The 23,313-nt window shown below is 42.7% G+C and overlaps 1 protein-coding gene across 5 annotated transcripts in view; it reads left to right on the forward strand.

The window, feature by feature from the left end:
• The window catches only part of TRIO (trio Rho guanine nucleotide exchange factor), a 372,055-nt gene that overhangs the window by 114,372 nt on the left and 234,370 nt on the right, over window positions 1-23,313 (forward strand). For all 5 annotated transcript variants that reach the window (XM_060146876.1, XM_060146875.1, XM_060146878.1 and 2 more), the window contains one exon: window positions 16,385-16,459. In XM_060146876.1, coding sequence (XP_060002859.1) covers window positions 16,385-16,459 — 75 coding nt within the window. Of the gene's footprint in view, window positions 1-16,384; window positions 16,460-23,313 lie in introns of those variants that run through there.

The raw sequence follows: 23,313 nt of genomic DNA on the forward strand, positions 1-23,313 counted from the left end.
GAGGCTGTACCAATTTACATTCCCACCAACAGTGCAAGAGGGTTCCCTTTTCTCCATACCCTCTCCAGCATTTATTGTTTATAGATTTTTTGATAGTGGCCATTCTGACCAATGTGAGGTGATACCTCATTGTAGTTTTGATTTGCATTTCTCTAATAATTAGTGATGTTGAGCATCTTTTCATATGCTTCTCGGCCACCTGTATGTCTTCTTTGGTGAAATGTCTATTTAGGTCTTCCACCCACTTTTTAATTGAATTGTTTGTTTTCTTGATAATGAGCTCCATGAGCTGTTTGTATATTTTGGAGATTAATCCTTTGTCTGTTGTTTCATTCGCAAAAATTTTCTCCCATTCTGAGGGTTGTCTTTTCATCTTGCTTATGGTTTCCTTTGCTGTGCAAAAGCTTTGAAGTTTAATTAGGTCCCGTTTGTTTTTGTTTTTATTTCCATTTCTCTAGGAGGTAGGTCAGAAAGATCTTGCTGTGGTTTATGTCAAAGAGTGTTTTTTCCTATGTTTTTTCCTATGTTTTCCTCTAAGAGTTTTATAGTGTCTGGGCCTGCATTTAGGTCTCTAATCCATTTTGAGTTTATTTTTTTGTATGGTGTTAGGTAGTGTTCTAATTTCATTCTTTTACATGTAGCTGTCCAGTTTTCCCAGCACCACTTATTGAAGAGGCCGTCTTTTCTCCACTGTATGTTCTTGCCTCCTTTGTCATAAATTAGGTGACCGTATGTGCGTGGGTTTATCTCTGGGCTTTCTATTGTGTACCATACTGTCTTGATTACTGTAGCTGTGTACTATAGTTTGAAGTCTGGGAGCCTGATTCCTCCAGCTCCGTTTTTCTTTATCAAGATTGCTTCTATTCCGGGTCTTTTATGTTTCCATACGAATTGTAAAATTTTTTGTTCGAATTCTGTGAAGAATGCCTTTTGTAATTTGATAGGGATTGCATTGAATCTGTAGATTGCTTTGGGTAGTATAGTCATTTTCACAATATTGATTCTTCCAATCCAAGAACATGCTATATTTCTCCATCTGTTTATGTCATCTTTGACTTCTTTCATCAGTGTTTTATAGTTTTCTGAGTACAAGTCTTTCACCTCCTTAGGCAGGTTTATTCCTAGGTATTTTATTCTTTTTGTTGCAGTGGTAAATGGGAGTGTTTCCTTAATTTCTCTTTCAGATTTTTCATTGTTGGTGTATAGGAATGCCAGAGATTTCTGTGCATTAATTTTCTATCCTGCAGCCTTACCAAATTCACTGATGACTTCTAGTAGTTTTCTGGTGGCATCATTAGGATTTTCTATGTATAGTATCATGTCATCTGCAAACAGTGACAGTTTTACTTCTTCTTTTCCAATTTGTATTCCTTTTATTTCTTTTTCTTCTCTGATTGCTATGGCTAGGACTTCCAAAACTATGTTGAAAAAGAGTGGCGAGAGTGGACATCCTTGTCTTGTTCCTGATCTTAGTGGAAATGCTTTCAGTTTTTTATCATTGAGTATGATGTTTGCTATAGGTTTGTCGTATATGGCCTTTATTATGTTGGGGTAGGTTCCCTCTATGTCCATTTTCTGGGGAGTTTTTATCATAAATGGGTGTTGATTTTTGTCAAAAGTTTTTTTTGCATCTATTGAGATGATCATATGGTTTTTATTCCTTAATTAGTTAATATGGTGTATCACATTGATTGATTTGTATATATTAAATAATCCTTGCATCCCTGGGATAAATCCCACTTGATCATGGTGTGTGATCCTTTTAATATGTTGTTGGATTCTGTTTGCTAGTATTTTGTTCAAAATTTTTGCATCTGTGTTCATCAGTGATGCTGGTCTATAATTTTCTTTTTTTGTGATATCTTTTTCTGGTTTTGGTATCAGGGTGATGGTGGCTTTGTAGAATGAATTTGGTAATATGCCTCCCTCTGCAGTTTTTTGCAAGAGTTTGAGAAGGATGGGTGTTAGCTCTTTTTTCTAAGTGTTTGATTGAATTCACCTGTGAGGCCATCTGGTCCTGGAGTTCTGTTTGTTGGAAGATTTTAATTACGGTTTCAATTTCATTACTTGTGATGGGTCTGTTTATATTTTCTAATTCCTCCTGGTTCAGTCTTGGAAAAGACCTTTTCAAGAATTTGTCCACTTCTTTGTGGTTGTCCATTTTATTGGCATATAGTTGTTTGTAGTAGTCTCTTATAACCCTGTGTATTTCTGTTGTGACTTCTCCTTTTTCATTTCTAATTTTATTGATTTGGGTCCTCTCCCTTTTTTTCTTGGTGAGTCTGGCTAAGAGTTTATCAGTTTTTTTGTCTTCTCCAAGAACCAGCTTTTAGTTTTATTGATCTTTGCCGTTGTTTTCTTCGTTTCTATTTCATTTATTTCTGCTCTGATCAGTATTTCTTTCCTTCTACTGACTTTGGGTTTTCTTTGTTCTTTCTCTAGTTGTTGTACATGTAGTGTTAGGTTGTTTATTTGAGGTTTTTCTTGTTTCTTGAGGTGAGATTGAATTGCTGTAAACTTCCCTGTTAGAACTGCTTTTGCTGCATCCCATATGTTTTGGCTCTTTGCGTTTTCGTTGTCATGTATTTCTATGTATTTTTTTTATTTCTTCTTTGATTTCTTCAGTGATCTCTTGGTTATATAGTAATGCACTGTTTAGCCTCCACGTATTTATGGTTTTTACAGTTTTTTTCCTGTAATTGATTTCCAGTGTCATAACGTTGTGGTCAGAAAAGATGCTTGATATGATTTCAATTTTCTTAAGTGTTCCAAGGCTTGATTTGTGACCCAAGATGTTATCTATCCTGGAGAATGTTCCATGCGCACTTGAGCAGAAAGTTTATTCTGCCACTTTCAGGTGGAGTGTTCTGTAAATATCAGTTAAATCTTATCTGGGCTATTGTGTCATTTAAAGCTTGTGTTTCCTTATTTATTTTCTGTTTGGATGATCTGTCCATTGGTGTAAGTGGGGTATTAAAGCCCCCTACTATTATTGTGTTACTGTCGATTTTCCCTTTCATGGTTCTTAGCATTTGCCTTAAGTAGTGAGGTGCTCCTATGTTGGCTGCATAAACATTTATAATTGTTATATCTTCTTCTTGGATTCATCCCTTGATCGTTATGTAGTATCCCTCCTTATCTCTTATAATAGTCTCTATTTTAAAGTCTATTTTATCTGATATGAGTATTGCTACTCCAAGTTTCTTTTGATTTCCATTTGCATGGAATATCTTTTTCCATCCCTTCACTTTCAGTCTGTACGTGGGTCTCTTATAGACAGCATATATATATGTCTTGTTTTTGTATCCATTCAGCCAGTCTGTGTCTTTTGGTTGGGGCATTTAATCCATTTACATTCAAGGTTATTATTGATATGTATGTTCCTCTTACCATTTTCTTAATTGTTTTGGGTTTTTTAAAATTTTTTATTTATTTATCTATCTATCTATTTATTTATATATTTATGGCTGTGTTGGGTCTTCGTTTCTGTGTGAGGGCTTTCTCCAGTTGTGGCGAGCGGGGGCCACTCTCCATCGCGGTGCGCGGGCCTCTCACTGTCCCGGCCTCTCCCGTTGCGGAGCACAGGCTCCAGGCGCGCAGGCTCAGTAGTTGTGGCTCACGAGCTTAGTTGCTCCGCAGCATGTGGAATCTTCCCAGACCAGGGCTCGAACCTGTGTCCCCTGCATTTGCAGGCAGATTCCCAACCACTGCACCACCAGGGGAGCCCCTTGGGTTTGTCTTTGTGGTCTTTTTCTTGTGTTTCCTACCTTGAGAAGTTTCTTTAGCATTTGTTGTAAAGCTGGTTTGGTGGTGCTGAATTCTCTTAGCTTTTGTTTGTATGAAAACCTTTTGATTTCTCCGTCAAATCTTAGTGAGATCCTTGCCAGGTAGAGTAATCTTGGTTGTACGTTTTTCTCTTTCATCACTTTAAGTATATCCTGCCACTCTCTTCTGGCTTGCAGAGTTTCTGCTGAAAAATCGGCTGATAACCTTATGGGGATTCCTTTGTGTGTTATTTTTTGTTTTTTTTCTTCGCTGCCTTTAGTATTATTTCTTAGAATGTAATTTTTGTTAGTTTGATTAATAGGTGTCTTGGTGTGTTCTCCTAGGGTTTATCCAGCACGGGACTCTCTGTGCCTCCTGGACTTGGGTGACTATTTCCTTTCCCTGTTAGGGAACTTTTCAACTATAATCTCTTCAAATACTTTCTCAGACCTTTCTTTTTCTCTTCTTCTTCTGGGACCCCTATAATTCGAATGTTGGTGCGTTTAGTGTTGTCCCAGAGGTCTCTGAGACTGTCTTCAGTTCTTTTCATTCTATTCTCTTTATTCTGCTCCTTGGCAGTTATTTCCACTATTTTGGCTTCCAGCTCACTTATTCGTTCTTCTGCCTCAGTTATTCTTTTATTGATTCCTTCTAGCGTATTTTTCATTTCAGTTATTGTGTTGTTCACCTCTGTCTGTTGGTTCTTTGGTTCTTCTAGATCGTTGTTGAACCTTTCTTGTATTGTCTCAGTCCGTGCCTCCATTCTGTTTCTGAGATTCTGGATCATCTCTACTATCATTACTCTGCATTCTTTTTCAGGTAGATTACCTATTTCCTCTTCATTTATTTGGTCTTGTAAGTTTTTACCTTGCTCCTTCATCTGTGACATACTTTTTTGCCGTCTCATTTTTTTTTCCCTTTTTTTTTTTTTACGAGTGGGATTGTGTTCCTGTCTTACTGGTTGTTTGGCCTGAGGCTTCCAACACTGGAGTTTGTAGGCTGTTGGGTAGAGCTGGGTCTTGGTGCTGAGATGAGGATCTCCGGGAGACTTCACTCTGATGAATATTCCCTGGGATCTGAGGTTCTCTGTTAGTCCAGTGGTTCGGACTCGGACCTCCCACCGCAGGAGCTTCGGCCTGACCCCAGGTTCGTGAACCAAGATCCCGCAAGCCACCTGGGGCAGCCAAAAAAGAAAAGAAAAAAAAGAAAAAAAAGGAGAAGAGTAACAAAGTAAACAATAAAATTAGACTAGGAAAGTAACAGCTATGTTAGAAAAAAATATATAGATGAAACAACAACCAGAAGGTAGAACAGAACTACAGTAGTAACAAAGAGGAGGAGGAGAAAAAAAAAGAAAGGTGGAAAAGGTCTTGGCTGTGGAGGGTGGCATCTAAGCAGGGGTGAGGCTTGGCTGGTGGGCGGGGCCTATGCTTAGGACCCACAGGGCTGGAAAAGGCAGTGGGGGTGGGCGGGGCTTAGGCTCTACAGAATAGAAGGGGCCCAGGCGTGCCTCCCCCCTGGAAGCCCAGCAGGCTTCCTGGGCTCAGGTGGGCGGGACAAACACCCTCCGCTCCTCTCCTGCTCCTCTAGTCCCCTCCCAGCAGCCTCTCCTGATCTTGCTGGCCTCCCTCCTTCGTCCCCAGGGCCCATGCTCCCTGCAGGGGGCTTTGGAGGGTGTGGGATTGGCCTGGGAGCTCAGCAGGCTCCCCGGACCTGAGTGGGCAGAGCAAACGCCCTCTGCTCCGGTCCTGCTCCTCCAGTCCCGGAGGGCCCATCCCGCCTGCCTCTGTTCATCTCCCCAGCCTCCCTCCTATGCCCCCAGGACCACCCCAGCCTGGAGGGCATAGGATCCGACCTGAGAGCCAGGCGGACTTCCCCGGAGATCGGGCAGGGGAAACGCTGGGCCCGCCCTCCCCTGATCCCAGCCCCCAAGGGTCCCTCCAGGCATGGGAAGGCATCCCTCCCCTGCTCTCAGCCACCCCTCAGGGGCACCGGTCCTGTCCGGCCTCCACTTCTCCTCACTCCTCAGTTCCCCCACATCCTACTGGTTCTCTTGGGGGTTCTTCCCATCTCCTTGGGCGTCAGGGTCCCCCACCCGCGTCTGGCAGGCGCCCTAGTTGTGGGGAGACGCCAACACTGAGTCTTCCCACACTGCCTTCTTGACTCCGCCCCCCTTCTCATGATTAAAGCAATCACAGTATTACTCTTTGAACATGTTATAGTATTATTCACTTCTGTGCTTTGTGGTTTTAATCCCTATAGCAAGGGGTTCCAACCTTTTCAGAAGGGTCTGGAGCATCCTTTTCTATGTCAGGGACTTAGTTTTAGTGCCAGTGATTGATACAGAATTTCAGTGACAAAAGTAATACTTTTAGATGGCTTTGTGTAATTAATCACAATAGCATCTACATCTTTTTTATAAATAACAGTACCTGTATTTGTAAGGCATATTTATTTGTCCATCAGACTTTGCTTGTTACGTACACATGGTTAAGGCCACTATTTGGTCTAATGTGTGTTTTATTTTGTTTTAGATTATAAGCTTCTTACAATCAGGAACACGTCATTCAGGGGGAACATTTCTAGGGCTTAAGAGAACACCATGTGTAAATGTGTCCTTTATGAATGCCAAGTGATGAAAAACACAGTTCTAAGCTTCATCAGAGGGACTGGCTGGTAGAAAGTTCTTCCATACCTTTCTAGTGAGTTTATGTTGAAATTAAATCCAAATGGAAATAACTTTTCAGTCCTTCAGGTTCAGTTTTGAGTTGTATGGGGTTTGCTTGGCTTGCTGTTTCCCTCACGTCTACTCTGTTTACAGAATCTCGTAATGAAAGCGCTTTGGTGTAACTCGGAATTCTTGGGTGAAGACAGTCCTGAGTGCAAAGGGGCGGGGCCGCAAGACCTGTGTTTTCCTACTTAGAAACCACTTCCCTAGAGTCTTGCATCCCTCTTGGTGGTTGAGGACGTGGTGTTGACTGAAAAAGAACACAAAGTGAGAGCAGTGAGTTTGTTTTATTCAGTGACCTCACTGAGGACTGTAGCCCAGGAGACAGCCCCTCAGATGGCTCTGAGGATCTGCTCCGAAGAGGTAAGGGGGGAGCCAGGATACAGCTGAACTTTTTTGCTGGAAAAACACGTGGTCAAGAATAAAAAGATCACTGCTAATTACAAAGAACAGACATCTGAAGTTAATGATTGCACTGTTTTTCTGTGTGTGGGAAGATGCAGAAATCTGGGCTCCCTGAAATTTTTCCTTAGGTATGCATCTTAACTCTCTAGGGGCTGGTATGTGGTCTATGGAACTCAAAGCCACTCAGTGTCCTTCCCATCACAGAAGCTTTTCATAAATAATTTTTGTATGTGTGTGGCTGGGCAGCAAATAACTTTTAATTACGTTGTGAAAATCCCAGAGTCAAACTTTTCCTGCTTAAAAAATCTGAACGAAGAATATGTAAATGTAATTTTATGTACTAGATGAAGGACTCACTCGTCACCGCAGCCTCCTCGAATGAGTGTTTGGAGCAAGTTGACCACTTTGGACTGGTTGCTGACTGTCTGGGATGAGACGGATACTTGGCTCAGAGCTGCAGGTTGTCAGCTGCCACTTAAAATTTCCAACTGCTTGAAGCGCTCTGAGCCTCGGGGGCTACCTAGCTGGGGATGGAGCCCTTACTGTGACCATAGCACTCTGCTAGGCAGTGAGATGTAGGACCGTCCCATCCCTCGAGGGGCTTCCCTTATCATGGGGCACGCTGATGGGTGTTTAGGTAATTCTAACTGTGCAGTGTGATAAGGGTTCGGGGTGCTGTGGGAGTGCAGGATGGGGCATCTGATCCAGCACTGGGGGGCTCCGCAAGGCTACACAGACGGGCTGGGTCTGGCCCGAGCCTTTCTGGAGGAGCTGGGAGGGTGAAGAGTGCGTGCGTGTGCGTGTTCACACGTGTATGTGCATGTTGGGAGGTGCGGGGCGTGTTTCCGGCTGGTAGGGAGCAGTGTGTGTGGAAGTTCAGCCGTGAGCGAGGACGTGTGTTCCCTGCAGGTGATTAGAATTCCTGGAGTGGGTGTGTGGAGAGGGTACTGAGTCGGGGGAACCAGTGAGGCCACAGGGGTAAGTGGACGTCAGGTCTTGAGGGGCTTTGTGCCACATCAGGGAGTTTGGGCTTTATTCGAGGGCATAGAGAAGCCAGTGGTGAATTTTAGGGGAGTGAAACTGTGAGATGGATGTTTAGGAGAGAGTGGCAGAATGGATCAGAGGGAATCATGAATGTCCATTAGGAGACATGCACACGAGGGAGTTGCTGGCCAGTGGACACAGTGCCCCTGGAGTCTGCAGGAATGCGAGGGAGGACGGTGGGGGGCAGGGGCAGCCTGGGTTCCTGGTTCGGTTGGGGTGGGTGGTTTGTGGGACCAGGGGCTGCGCTGGGACCCACACAGTGGGGGGCAGGTCTGGGGGGATGCGGGTGAGTTCGGGGCTAGACGTTTGGTAGAGAAGCCTGTACTATAGGCATGCAGGTGCCCAGTTCATGACCCCTCCTGGCTCCTGCTCGGCAGCCGAGACCAACCATAATCAACTCCCCCCGCCCCGCCCCCTGGCAAGAATCCTACATCTTACAGGACATCTCTTACTTTGATCCCTCTGGCCCTGGTTTTTCCATACTATGTGTTTGCACTGTACAGAACTGACCACTCCTGCTGCTTTGCCAAACACACTGGGTTCAGCAAGGACCCTAGATTGCACTTGATGTTCATATCACCCCCAAATCAGAGCAAATCAGTGTACACTGAGAGAAGTTTTAATACCGTCAATTTATACCACTTCTCTGTAATTGAAAGCCTTTCTGTATGTAATAATCAAAAAGATATTTATATAAAGGGAAAGAGTAGAGTTATAATTATAGCTTTATTATCCAAAGCCTTTTATAGAGTTTGATTGTGATGTGCATTTAAAAAAATATACTTGGGTATTAGAATTTTTTCTTTTCTTATTTGGTAGAGGGTAAGGGTACTACCATTTACAGACTGTTTGATGTAATGATTAAACAGGTTTTCTTTTAGCAGTCAATTTTGGTTGATTGCTGTACAGTTGTATCACTGTTATTCATTTGCTACAAACTAAGTTTTTTTGTGTGTGTGTTTTTTTTTTGGCTGCATTGGGTCTTCGTTGCTGTGCGTGGGCTTTCTCTAGTTGCGGTGAGCAGGGGCTACTCTTTGTTGCGGTGTGCAGGCTTCTCATCACGGTGGCTTCTCTTGTTGCGGGGCATGGGCTGTAGGTGCGTGGGCTTCAGTAGTTGGGGCACGTGGGCTCAGTAGTTGTGGTTCACAGGCTTAGTTGCTCCGCGGCATGTGGGATCTTCCCAGACCAGGGATCGAACCCGTGTCCCCTGCATTGGCAGACAGATTCTTAACCACTGTGCCACCAGGGAAGTCCCGCAAAGTAAGTTTTTAAACAGCTTTCCTGAGAGGCTACTTCTTATGTAAAGCAAACCTTATTTGGAGTCTGTCAGCACACAGAACCATATGAATCAAAGTGTGTGTGTGTGTGTGTGTGTGTGTGTGTGTGTGTGTGTGTGTGTAGTTTAGGGTGAGTGATAGGTCTCAGGGTACAGCCTGGGTGAGCTTTCCCCAGAGGCATCTCCTGACAGGCAGTACAGGCACAAGCACAGACAGATGTCTTCTTTCTCTTGGCATTAGACAAACATGAGGATAAGGTTTCTCTACGCTTGGCCCTGTGCTGGTCCCTGAGGATGCAAAGATGAACGGCACATCTGGGCACATGGTTCTTTTTAGATTTATGAGATTATAGAGTTCCCTTTTATAATATTCCTCCTTTTTTTGACTATTGGAATATTTCCTTTCATTGGTCTATTCCTTATGCTTTTTAATTAACCTCTAACACAGTTACTGTGTAATTAAATCATCAAATGTTAAAAATTCTGCAGATTGTTTCATTACAGTAAAATATATGCAATAGTTAAAAATATTCTTGCTATGGTTTTGCTTTTGTGTTTTTTTTGGTTATTTTGGTTTGTCTTCTATGTTTTGTGCTCAAGACATTAAAAGCCAGAGCTATTTCAAGTTGAAATGCCCTTAAACTGCCTTGAATCAGACAGCTTATGTTGCTTTTTCTTTCTGCAAGGTATGATATTACAGGCTATTGCTTCTAAAATTATGTGAAGGAATAAATCAACCAGTCTGACAGTTATTATAACCATAAAGGAAATAAGTAGAAATTATAATGCTGTACTGTGAAACCCCATCCATATTCCTGTGTGGTGGCCTGTGAACATGTTTATATTCTTGATATAAATACTTAATTCACTTTATATGCATTTTATAATCATTTTATAAGTATGGACTGTAGTTACATATTTATGTAAAAATAATATAAGCATTGCATTATGTTTTGATTTTTTCATGTATTAGTAAAGAAGACACAGTACACCACTTGATTTATAACCTTATATCCCCGCCCCCCGCCCCAAACATTTTCAGAGAGGATCCAGGCTAGAGAAAATGCTTCCTCCCTACGCAACACTGGTCTCAATGCTTGCCCAACTAAAAGCCTTGATAGCGCAGACATTGTGCCGCGTGCGCGCGCTGCCGCTCCCAGCGATCCGTGACTAATCCCGCAGGCACTGCAGAGAAAGGTCCGGGAGTCGGAACTGCGGACGGCCTGCCTGGAAAGGGTGACGTCACCTCCATCTGCGCGTGCGCGCTGCCGCTGATGGAGAGGCTTAGCCCCCTGCTCTTTGTGCTGTGGGGTGCATGCGCGCGCGTTTCCCCTAAATAAACTAATGAGCAAAACTCGGTAATTACCACCAAGACTCCGTACTAATAGTGACCCTCCAGCTTACTACTTAATGTTGCTTTCCTTTGTTCTTTCAGAACGCTGCTTTCTTTATTACCACATTGTTTATTACTGCTACCACCTGTGTCTTTAGAAGGATGGGAATTTGTTCAGTCTCTCTCACTTTGTCTTCCCATTTAGTAAATACTAACGTAAGATAGCTGACCGGCAAATGAGACCTCTGAAAACGGATGAGCTGCACAGTTTGCCTTGTGGATTGTCCACAAGGACAAATCCCAGTGCAGGAGGTGAGGCGGACTGTTGAGAGCAAGGCGCCAGTTCATCTGGTTCAGCTCAAATGGTGAAGAAATGACTTTTTTTTCTTCTAACAAGCACTGTTTTTATTCAATACTTAAAAAAAAAAATTGACTTGTTTAATTTGAGGATTAGGTAACATTTCAAATGGCTAGTATCTGCTGGTAGTCCTGAGAGAAATATGGGAGAAAAAATTAACCTGTGTTTTGGTTTAGAATTTTAAAAATTTGGTTCATTTAAAAACTCATTTGATTTGTTTCATCTTAATTTCTTTTGAAACCAGCTATGGAAAAATGACTGCTGGGATAATGTTTGCTCATTGTAAAAATATTTCTGTGGTGCTTTTGTACTTCTTAAATAAAAAAACCTGGGGGTGGTTGTTCCTTATCTGTTTGTTGATTTTAAAAATTCTGATACCAAGGAAATGACCAAGTGTGGGAGCATTCTGGTCAGCAGTGACTCGCTTCAAAAGGCATTTGTCAGCAGTAACAATACAGCACCTCCTTGTAGGGTCGAGGGGTGACAAACGAGATTGATCTGACCAGTGGGGTATTAGATAGTTGAAGTTTCAGACCATTGATTCAACTAAAAGATTTTACATTGTTGAATAACTTGTGGAATGTTTTCTCTTAGGGCAGAGAGGTTAATTTTCCTCGTTGTAAATATAAATCATATCGTAGGCCATCTGAGCAATACTGAGCTTATAGGTTAAACGGGAAACAGGAAGTGCTCAGGAACATTGAGGTGCTTGCATGGGGGTTTTGGGCAAGAAGCTGGAGAAGTATGTGCATGTCTTAGTTCGTTCATTCATTCATTCATTCAGCCAACCCATGTTCATTGACCACCCTGTACCTGCCCTGTCCTAGGCAGCTGGGACACAGCAGGGAACAAAAACAGACCCGTCCTCTGGCTGGCAGGCGGATTTAGAGGAAGAGAGAGAAAAACTGTTCTCTTGATGGGCAACATAATGTTAGTCACTTTAGGAAATGTGAATGATTTGGGAGCGGGGGGTTGAAATGTACCTCAGGCCGACAGGTTACTGAACCAAATAGCAATTTGAAAAGTGGTAACAGAATCGATTTTGGCAAGTCATACCATGCTGAACCTGGGGTTTGAGATATTTTTAAATGAATATGTTAAAACCTCTAAATATTCAAATGTGATTGCTTTAGGAAAAGGGGTTATTTGTGTTGACTGAAACCAGGAAGGAGGAAAGAAAATCAGCCACTAACTGCATGTTTATGTTAACAATGATAAAATCAGATTGTTAACCCAAACGCACTTCCCTCAGTAGCGTTCAACAAATATTAACATCAAGTTCTGGAGTACTGGCAAATGTTCTGTGAACATTTTTTTCAGATTTGGTTTAAAAGAGCAGTTGTTGACTTCCTTTTTGGACTCCCCTGGAACACACCCTTTGCACCTACGAAGGAGCTGGATGAGCCTCGGCTGACTGCATCCCATGCGCTGTTCGCTGTCCCTTGAAGCTAGCCTTTCATTAAAATTCACAGTGGCTTCTTTGTCTCAGCAAAACGTACTTTAAATCGTAACAAGTATCCAGTCCCTCTGCACACTTCAATATAGGCCTGTGTATTTTAAAAAGTATATAATTGGGGCTTCCCTGGTGGCGCAGTGGTTGAGAGTCCGCCTGCCGGGGCAGGGGACACAGGTTCGTGCCCTGGTCCGGGAAGATCCCACATGCCGCGGAGCGGCTGGGCCCGTGAGCCATGGCCACTGAGCCTGTGCATCCGGAGCCTGTGCTCCGCAACGGGAGAGGCCATGGCAGTGAGAGGCCCGCGTACCGCAAAAAAAAAAAAAAAAAGTATATAATTGACAAAATGGGTACAAATACATGTCCTCTGACTTTGGCCATTTACCTCTGTTATATAGTTATTGCCTTTCACATTGCTCTTCTTTTTTTGCCCCTTCTCTCCTAGTTTTACTGAAATTCTCTCTGTGCCACCTATTAAGTTTGGTGGCACTTAGCAGTAAAGTGCTGATGACTTCCTAGCTGTGGCACTGATGAGGTCTGTGGTCTCTCAAGTGTCACTCCGAGATGGCATCTGCCAGTCCTTCCCCTCTCCATGAGGGTGGGAGGACAGGTGTATGTTTCGAGGGTAGTTGCTGAGTGTATCCTTTTGTTCCAAAGTGTAGGTCCCACAGCTAGATCCTTTAATGTATGAGGAAGCAGCACAGTAGTTGGTGTCCTACCTGTCATGTAATCTAGAATCACTGGAATAGCACAGAAGCCATTTATTTGTAATTTTTTTGTAGTCATGCACTCTGTTTTCATAAATAGCTCTTCAGGGCATGGAACAGAATCTGCCATTAGATCTGAGGACATTTCATGGCTGAGTTCTTGCTTTTTATTGAAAGTTACGTGATATATTTAATCTAGCTTTAGTATGTGTACAGGCTTCCGCAGTCCTTTGCCTGTTGGGTGTGTCTTTTAAAAATGGAAACGAGGTTAAACAGTACTTAGGTGAGCGCCTAATAATAGCCACAAACTCAGTTTCTTTGTGTGGTTAGTTTTATGTTTCTTTCTTTCATTGTTTGTTTCTCTATTTTCTTTTATGTTTTAGACGTTTTCATTGTCAATTTTAATAAAATCAGCATGTCTTTTTTTCTGTGCCATATTCAACAAAAATATTACGGTAAAACTATTTAGAATTTATATTCTAGTCTATGTTCAGACATGTACGTATATCATAATAGAAGTTAAACACATTTTCACACCAGTTTAGCCATTGATTCATGTGCCTTTCTTCTTCTGGAAAAACTGTTGAGTCTCAATTTAGGGGAGATTGTCATTGTTTTGTTTCCTTCACTTTGTTTTCATATCAGTATGATATTCTTCCGGTGGGGTGACCTGGAACATGGCAGCTCTAAATGGCATCATTCACTCCATCAAGGTTATTAATAAACAGATGTAGTTCAGAGTCGGTGGGACTTGTCAAGAATGCTTTGGAATTCCGTAAGTCACACAGGCTTCTCTTGAGGTCCCCGAACTGGAATGGGGACATTCTCTTTGTTGAGGGCTGTGTGAGAGGCAGCTCCTGCTTCTGCAGTGTGGGAATCCAGGACCGCAGTGGTAGTGGCAGCTCTCTGAGGGCTCTGCTGTGTCCCGGCCGGGGCACGTGTGCGCACGGCTATGGGGGGACGGTGGGAAGTGTGCGTTTTCTTGTCTGGTGGCAGTGGAAGGGGATCCTCTTTTCAAATCCCGGTAGATGGGGGTCCACAGCTATGGCTTCCTTCTTCCTAGTATTCTGGTATTTGATCTGCCTCCTCATTGCCTGGGTCCGTTCGTGCTGCTTACAGAACTTTCCATCCTGTGCCTTTGCTCTCTAGGTGTTCATGAGCTTGTCTCTGCAAAGGCCGCTGTGGTGCCTGATTCCTCTTTGCATTTGCCCCGCTGCCATCCATGTCCGCCTCAGTTGGAAGTGGGATGTCATCAATCTTTGTAGACGCATGCGGTGAATAATTACCCAATGACAGGCAATGAACTGCTGAGATGACATTGCATCCATTCAAGAGTTTTGAAGGAACCTTAAGGATGAAATTGCAGAGCCCTTGGCTCTTGTTTTGCCTTTTATAAATAGCCAGTGTTCTAAAAGCCTGGTGGGTTGGTCCACAAGGCATGGTGTATTGGAAAGCAAAATGGCCTGGTGATCTGGAGGCCTGCGTTCTGTGTTGAGCCATTTCACAACCAGCTGGGTAGTGCCGCTAAGCCCTTGGACCTCAGGGTCCTCGTCAGGATGTGTTTGCTGTGGTCTTTGCACAGAAGTCTCTGGTGATCGTCAGTGTCGTGGTTAGATCCTGTTAAACTGGGTTCTTTGTGCACGTGTAGGTATTCTGTGGACAGGATTGTTATTAATCTACTCATTCTTTGTTTCTGTGAATGATACATTGCGGAGACTAGATTCTGTTGGATTCCTCCAGAATGTGCTGGTTTTGTTGCTGTTCGGGTGCTTGTTTCAGCAGGCTGGACCCTGCAGCGGGCAGCCACTCCAGCCTCGGGTCAGGTCCTTAGCCTTAGCCTGGAGCTGGGGCTGCTTGGAGCTTGCCCTGAACATGCAAGCGCGGGGGACAGCCAGAGGTTTGGGCCAAGTTTATGTACAGAATTTGGGTCTCCCCTTCTCTTTTGCACGATTTCTTGTCTTGATTACAGCTGCTGAGGTTGCCCTGAGCTGTGTCCCGACTTGTTTTAGCAGCTCCAGGTGGCTTAGGCTGGGCCCTGCCCTCAGGCTGAAAGCCGTTATAAAGTCACTTCCTTTTTCCTGGTGGCTCTCCCTGCTTTTGGTCACTCTCCTGTGCCTTGAGACAGTCGGTTTTTGTAGGTTTAATCTGTGCCAGGGCTGGTCCGCAGGAACTGCTCAGGCTCAGAAGCGGAAGCTCCAGTCACGTACCTAGAGCACTTTTTTTGCTGCTAATTCCAGGTCTATGCCTTGCATTGGTTATTTGTTACCAAACTCACATTTTTGGATCCTTTCCTTGTACTATTTTGGCAAAAACAAACAGGAAAATAGGGATGGGGCAGCTCTCTTTAATTCTTTCTAGAGATTGCTCTGCCGTGAACGATAGTTACTTGTTTTGATGAGTATGGCCAGCATCCTGAACCTGGACTTCCCCTGGTAGAGACCTCCAAGAGAAAAATGCCGAGGCGTTATTACCAGTATGAACATTTCTGACCCCAGAGTCCCATGTGGGCATTTGCCCTGGAGAGCTGGGCCGGTCGTGTTTGGGCTGCCGGAGTTCCCTTTGCGGAGATGGGTCCTGGCCTGGCCTGAAGTGCCCGCCGCGTGCTTCCTTGCCACACTGTTTCCACTGGGCCTTCTACGATGTTCGGGGCGTGGGGAGAGTTGGTTTGATGTGAGGAGAGGGATCTGGGCCACCCAGTGAAGTGGGTGACACCAGGCCATCTTACACGTTCGCCAGTGACATTCCTCCAGGGGCGCGTGCCCCAGAAAGCCTGGAAGGACAGCGCCAAGTGGGAGCTGTGGCCAGTCCCCAGCTGTTTATAATCCTGCTCTCCTCCCTGACGCTGTTTATGTTTAACTGGATTCGGAGATAGGATGAGGCTCTGAGCTCCCCCTAGAGGTTTTAGTGTGCCATGAATCGCAGTTTTAAAACAACCATGTTGCTGCTTTATTTGCCAGTGTTTATGTTAAATCTGTGGAATTAAAATGAAGATTTTTGAAACAATCTGGACTGATTTCAATTCCCGTCTTTTTGGGACCAAACCTTTCTTTAAAACCAGAAATGATCGAGAGCTTGCTTGGTATGGGAGCCTCTGGGTCTGGGTCTGCAAATCATTCTTCCACATTGAAATAGAAGGTATTCCTGTGATCAGAGACTTTCCTTCATAGAATTCAGATGTTTTCAAATGATGATATTTCTCAAGTTGATTTAATGGGTGTGAAGAAAGCAGCTGCGTTGGCATTGAGATTGGGTGGTTAGGAAATTAAATGACACTCAAGCAACCCGCTAATTTTATTTTCTCCTTATGTATTTCAGGGTTTCGAAAAAACGATGAAATGAAAGCTATGGATGTTTTGCCAATTTTAAAGGAAAAAGTTGCATACCTTTCAGGTAAAGTTTAACTTTCTAATCTGCTCTATTGTTCCTTCTGAGTGCTTCGATACAATGTCAGAGTCTGAAATACTAAACTATACACTAGCTCACCTGTCACAACGTAAAAGCATTGGCATTTCGATGGATTTTTAACTGCTTTATTCTTGTAGTGTGGTCCTGAGAAATGAGTGCCCAAAGGGTTTTCTTCTAGCTGGCAGGCACATCATAGGTCAGATAGCATCGGTGATTAAAATATGTTCGTGTCTGTCATTCAACAAACATTTGACAGTTAAGTAAAAAAACTGATTTTTTTAAAATTAGAGTATAATTGCTTTACAATGTTGTGTTAGTTTCTGCTGTACAGTGAAGTGAATCAGCTATACGTATACATATATCCCCTCCCCCGCCACATCCCACCCGCCTGGGTCATCACAGAGCACCGAGCTGAGCTCCCTGTGCTGTGCCGCAGGTTCCCACTAGCTATCTGTTTTACACACGGTAGTGTATATATGTCAAACCTAATCTCCCAGTTCATCCCACCCTCCTCTTTCTCCCATGTCCACACGTCCGTTCTCTACGTCTGCATTTCTGTTCCTGCCCTGGAAATGGGTTCAACTTTTCTAGATTCCACATATATGCGTTAATACACAATATTTGTTTTTCTCTTTCTGACTTACTTCACTCTGTATGACAGACTCTGGGTCCATCCACGTCTCTACAAATGACCCCATTTCGTTTCCTTTTATGGCTGAGTAATATTCCATTATATGTATGTACCACATCTTCTTTATCCATTTCTCTGTCTAGGGACATTTTATCCATTCCTCTGTCGAGGGACATTTAGGTTGCTTCCCTGTCCTGGCTGTTGTCAATAGTGCTGCAGTGAACACTGGGGTACATGTGCAGTTTGAATTACGGTTTTCTCAGGGTATATGCCCACCATCTCAGCAGAAGTGGTGGGAATGAGACCATATGTAGATGTGTCCTGAATTCCTTGCCTCTCTTTCTGGCGCTCTGGTCCTGGAATTCCTAGAACCCATGTCATGGACCTGGAAAGCCCTGGTCGTCTCTGCCAGCCGGTCCTCCACTTAACTCCTGGCCCTTCTGCAGCGTGGGGACAGACTGGACCAGTCTCCCAGGCTCTGGGGCACTCACCTGCCCTCTCCTCTGCACACAGAGGGTCAGCTTGGGGGCTTTTCTGGCTGTCTCCTCGGGGGTTCCTTCCTCCATGAACGGAACAGCCATTGGGTATCATACCTTTTTAGCACCAGTTCACTTGTTACAGAACAAAGGTTTGCAGGAGTTTTCTGCTGTGTTATAGCAGGAAGTAAATCTGTAGACTGTCACGTGCTTTTAGACAGTCTTCCTGGATGTGTTTCCCTTGATAAATTTTTATCTTTCACAAACAGGCATGCTATGCTGATCTCATGTCTCCTCTTGAACACGTTTTATTTTAAATTTGTGGCACAGCTAGCTCCTTTTACGTGTTCTGTGTGTCCTTTAAGCATGTGGGATGGCTATATATTTAGGATGCAGCTTCCTGTGGCTTTTTCGCTAGTCTCATCTCGCTTTGTGTCCAGTGGTGTTTCTTGCCTCCTGTTGACCACTGTTTGATGACTTTGCTGAAGTAAATCTAATTCAAGGTGACTTTGAGAGGTTAATAGAAGACTAAGTTCATGAAAAGGAGAAGGTGCTTTAGATTGTTGCAAAAACAGGGTAAAGAAATGAAAGGGGAAAAAAGGCCCTCCTGGCTTCTAATACACTGTTTTCAAATTAGCATTTGCTCCTTTCTAATCATTTACTGACAAACTGCAAAATATGGACTCATGCCAATTTCATGAACCTCCTGACTAGTTCACAGGTGGATTTTAAAGTGAAAGACTCTAAAATATTACAGGCTTTCTTTTGTAAGAAAGGCTGAAAGGAAGCTGATCTCGCACGTTCATCAGGTTTTGTTTTAAAGTTTGGCTCTGTGATGAGGGCACGTGCTCCTTCGGTCCCTTCTTTGGTTCCTAAACCTCGTCACTGCGCTTTCTTCTCTTATTATGCTTGTGATGGGTAGGTGAAGAACAGTAGAAGATTGAGTGATAATTGTTATATGTACTCACTCTTTTTTTAAAAAAAAATAGTGGAGCATAGTTGATTAACAATGGTGAATTGGTTTCAGGCGTACAGCAGAGTCATTCAGTTATACATATACATGTATCTATTCTTTTTCAAATTCTTTTCCCATTTAGGTTATTACAGAATATTGAGCAGCATTCCCTGTGCTATACAGTAGGTCCTTGTTGGTTATTTATTTTAAATATAGCAGTGTGTATGTGTACATATTTACTCTGTTCTTAAGCATTTAATACAGAATATATTAATAGGTGGTGTTTCTATTTAAGTTACTGTCAAAACTAAACTATTTCTCTTTCAACTAATCCAGTAAAATCAATCTTTCAGAGTTTATCGTGAATCTTTGCTAAAACCTTAAATTCTGCAGGGTTAATTAAAGTTGGATGTCTTTAGTGGGGAGGGAAGTTTTGCATTGCAACAAATCAGTCCAGAACCATTTTTAGAGATGGTAGGACTTCTACCAGCTGGGTTAGCAAAATGCAGTTAGTAGGGGACACCACAGTTTCATAGTATTTCCTAATCTGTGGCCAGAATTGGCCAGTTAAAGCAGCATGAGGTCCTTGCTGATTCCCTTAGGCTTGCTGTTATCTTGTTTAGGAAGGGAAAAGGAAAAAAAAATCATTAAATTAAAAACAAATTGATTACTTATGTGGTAAATGTTTTTTTAAATTTCAGTGAAGGAGTAAACTTCTGAAACATTTTTACCTCTGATCCTGTTTTTTCTTTTTTCTTGAGATAAAATTCACATACCATAAATCCACCTTTTATTTTTTATTTATTTTTTAGATTTATTTTTTAAATCCCCCTTTTAAAAGTGTACAGCCTAGTAGATTTTAGTGTATTCGCAAGGTTGTGGAAGCATCACCATTCCCAGCCCCTGATTCCTCCACCCCTCAACTCTGGCAATTGCCAATCTACTTTTTTGCCCTGACCCCATTTTAATACATATCAGGGCTATTTATTATGGTAACTTTGTAAAAGCTCTCCATGTGAGTGGCTTTTAGTAAATTAAGTCTAAGTGGAATAGCCAGGGCTTTGAAAAAGCAGGCCAGAGGATCGGCGATTCTGTGAGATGCCCGTTAGCTCAAGATCTCTAAGAAACCAGTGTGGACTCCTTAAGCTTCAGTATTTCTGATCCTGTCTCATCTCCGGATCCCCTAAAAAGTAGTCCTTTTGAATGAGGTGAGTGACGTGTCTAACTTCGGGCATGACGTCAGAGGAGGGGCAGTAAAAGAAGTGTCCTGTAGTTTATGTTTAATGTTATATCTATAAAAGTAGGTGTATTTATGGTATACATATTCAGTGTATTACATATTTAATGTTGTGCGTGTGTGTACGTTTTATATATATATATGTACGTGTGTGTATATAATGTCAACCACTTCATGTGGCTCCTGTGCCACTAGGGTTTGGTCTGGGCCATGAAAGAACTCACAGGCAGCCACCAGAATTAAGAACACCTTTTTTCCCTTAACTTTTTATCATGGAACATTTCAACGTCCAAAAGGAGAGAGAATGGTATAGAAAACTGCCGTGAATCCATGGGTCACCTCAGTCATCTTGTTTCATCTATATTCCTTGAAAGGCTTTAAAAAAATCTCAATATACCACATAGACATAAAAATGAATAATAACTTTGATCTATAAAACGCTAAGCAGTATTCATATTTCCTTTTGTCTCGTAATTTGTTTTTACAGGATGTATACTGCAGTTGGTTGATGTGTCTGATGTATCTTTTAATCTTCAGCTTCCTCCTCCTCATCCTTTTTGTGTCACTCCTGTATGTTTATAAAATGAGGAAACGGTGTTTTCCTGTAGATTTCCCTACATTTTGCTGGTTGTGTCCCCGGGGGGTCATGTCACGTGTTCCCCTTGCCCCGTGTTTCCTGTGAGCTAGGAGCTGGATCTTGACGCTTGGTTTTGCAGGGAAATAGGCAGAAAATTTTAATGGGTAGTGTTGGGTGGTTCTACTGGGAGTTTTATTGGGAGAGTCTGGTTGTCTCTCTTTTATGACGTTATGATAATTATTGCTTCGATGTAATTTTTTTTAGGGTTACAAAATAGTGATAATCTAATTATATCCTTTTTTCTTCATTTGTCAACTTGGGTATTCCATAAAGAGAAACGTCCCAATCAGCTTCTTGGTTTCCCTGAGAACACAGTTCATACAGGAAAGGAGGAAAAACGATTGATGCTTGTCCCTTATTAGTTTTCAGACACATCATTAGTCATTTCAGACTAATAAAAAGACCATTGAGTTTTTTTTTAAGTGTCATTTTGAGTTCATGATTTTAAATATATTTGATGTGTTTCAATTGTACATTTCTTTTTTTTTTTTTCGGCCACATGGCTCGGCTTGTGGGTTCTTAGTTCCCCGACCAGGGATTGAACCCAGGCAGTGAAAGTGCTGAGTCCTGACCACTGGACCGCCAGGGAATTCCCCCACTGTACATTTCTTTTTCTCTTGCGAAGTTAAAATGTTCCCATCCTTTGGCCAGTGGGAGCCTCTTCAGATGGGCTCCTGAATCCAAGTACCACAATATTACAGCTTCTCTCTCTGCTGATGTTACAAGATAATTCAGGCCCATCTTGTCTGTTTCCTGCTCCATGTCTGCAATCAGCCATTTCTCTAAAGCGCCCTGGTTCTTTTGCATGGGGAATGGTGCAGGGTACTGGGGAAGCTTGCTGTGCTGGATGGGTCACTGTTTCTGAGCCTCTTCAGTGGACACATTTAGGAAATCTGTATATATACGTTTTCTAAGTGAGAAAAGATATCATGGCTTCATACTAAGGTTTCCAATTCAAATATAGAATTACAGATATTTTATTTTTCTTTGATTTTATATCTGCATCTCCTTTTCTTTTCCTTTTGCTGAAAATCTTTGTGCCTACCCTCATCAACCTAATTACTTATTTACATTGTAATACTGATGTTATCACCACAGTATGACTACCAAATGTAACTTGACACTCTGTTCTTTTGTTGTCCTAAGGGTACATACCACTAAGAACGTACAGCCCTATTACTGTGTTTTAAAGTCACAAAAAATAGTTCCTCTCCGCGTAGATCAAGTTCTTCCCAACCTGAAACTCAGGATCATTTGTCTTATTTAACTTTACATTTTTAAGGCTTAAAAAAACAACCACTTAATCTTGCTTCAATATTAAGTAAAATGTGTACATCATTTGAGGTTTAAAAACTAAAAAAAAGTTAAAAGATAAGGTGTACTCAAAGAAATCTAGTTTCTCTCCTTGCCTCATCCACCCTGTACCTTCCCTCCCCAGTAGGTAAACTTTTTTGCTTTCGTTTTCTTCAGTGTTGGTTTATTTCTTATACCTTTAAAACACAAGCAGTCTCCGTCTCTGTCCGTCCACCTATTCTCACCTCCCCGCCGCCGCCCCCAGACCAGACAGTGATGTACTTTGCACCATTTTCTCTGCCTTTCTGCTTTCCCCTTAAACAGTATTCTAGAGAGAGCAGTGTATAGCAGGACAAACGGAGATTCGCCATCCCTTTTACAGTTGTATATAACTGTGCTGCGTACGCACCATAGCTTATTCAGTCAGCTGTCTGTTGACGAGCATTTGGGTAACTCTTTGAGAATAGCTTTTTTTGGGCAAGGTGAACACTGACCTTTGTAAATGGGGGAATTGACAGGAATATAGCATCTTATTGCCCAGAGGTTTGCTGTTAGTGTTGAGACCACTGACTCTAGTTCTTGTTTCAGTTTTGCAGAAAATTCCACGTTTCTTGAGAAGGGAAGGGGGACCTCCCACTCATTTTGTGTATTCTAGTTAGCATCTAGCACTGTCCCAGGCTGTAGTGACTGACTGGAGGGCCGGGTGCCTCTAGAGACCTTCCTTCCACACAGAGTACAGAGTCCCCTTAGAGTCTTCATTCGAGACGGTGTGTAAGCGAGTTTCTGATTCCCAGGATTAGGCAGCGACAAGGTATGGGTGGTGAGCGTGTGACGGTCAGGGCTGGCCTTCTGTTGGCCTCGAGCAGGGACCCAGTGGGCACCCTCTTACCAGAGTTTTGTTAGCCCGTAGCAGACTTAATAGATAGTAGCCATAATTTCTCTTTCACAGACTGCACTTTCTCAGAGCTTTGCTTTGGAAAAGTTTGCTTTTCATGGTTAGTGAGTTGCTGTTCCTCAGGGGGAGTGAAGAACCATTTTCAATGGTATTCAAAACCGGAAATTCAGATGGGGACCATGCAGAGAACAGTACTGTTGGTCCATTGAAATTTACATTATACTTCGCAAAGTAAGAATGCCTTTCTTACAAAAGAAGTTTATTCTCAATATTGTAAGTCACTATACTTCAATTAAAAAAAAAGAAAGAAAAAAGTTTCTTCTACTTGGGTAAGAGGTGAGTTTTTATCAATTCATTTAAAGAAAAAGGGGTGACTCTGAAACTGGCTGCTTCTGTGGTCATTCTGGGCCACACTGCTCAAGAGACCGAGTCCCCTGAAGTTACCTCTCATAAGAGGGAAATGAGTATCGCTGGGTTTATTAGGAAAAGAAGCGTCACACAGATATATATAGCTATTACGTAGACCTTTTCCAGCCTTCTTCTGATATTAAAGTAAACCTCAGTTCGTTTAGCATCTGCGTTTCTATAGGAGTGTTCATCAGGCATTTCCATTTTTAACTTCCTGATACCTGATAGTAGGTATTTTGAATTAACTTTGTTTGGAGTATAAAAGAGGAATCCGTTCATTCAGTGACTATTTACTGAATACCTCCTG

The sequence above is a fragment of the Lagenorhynchus albirostris genome, chromosome 3, assembly GCF_949774975.1.
Source record: "Lagenorhynchus albirostris chromosome 3, mLagAlb1.1, whole genome shotgun sequence".
Taxonomy (NCBI): Eukaryota; Metazoa; Chordata; class Mammalia; order Artiodactyla; family Delphinidae; genus Lagenorhynchus; species Lagenorhynchus albirostris.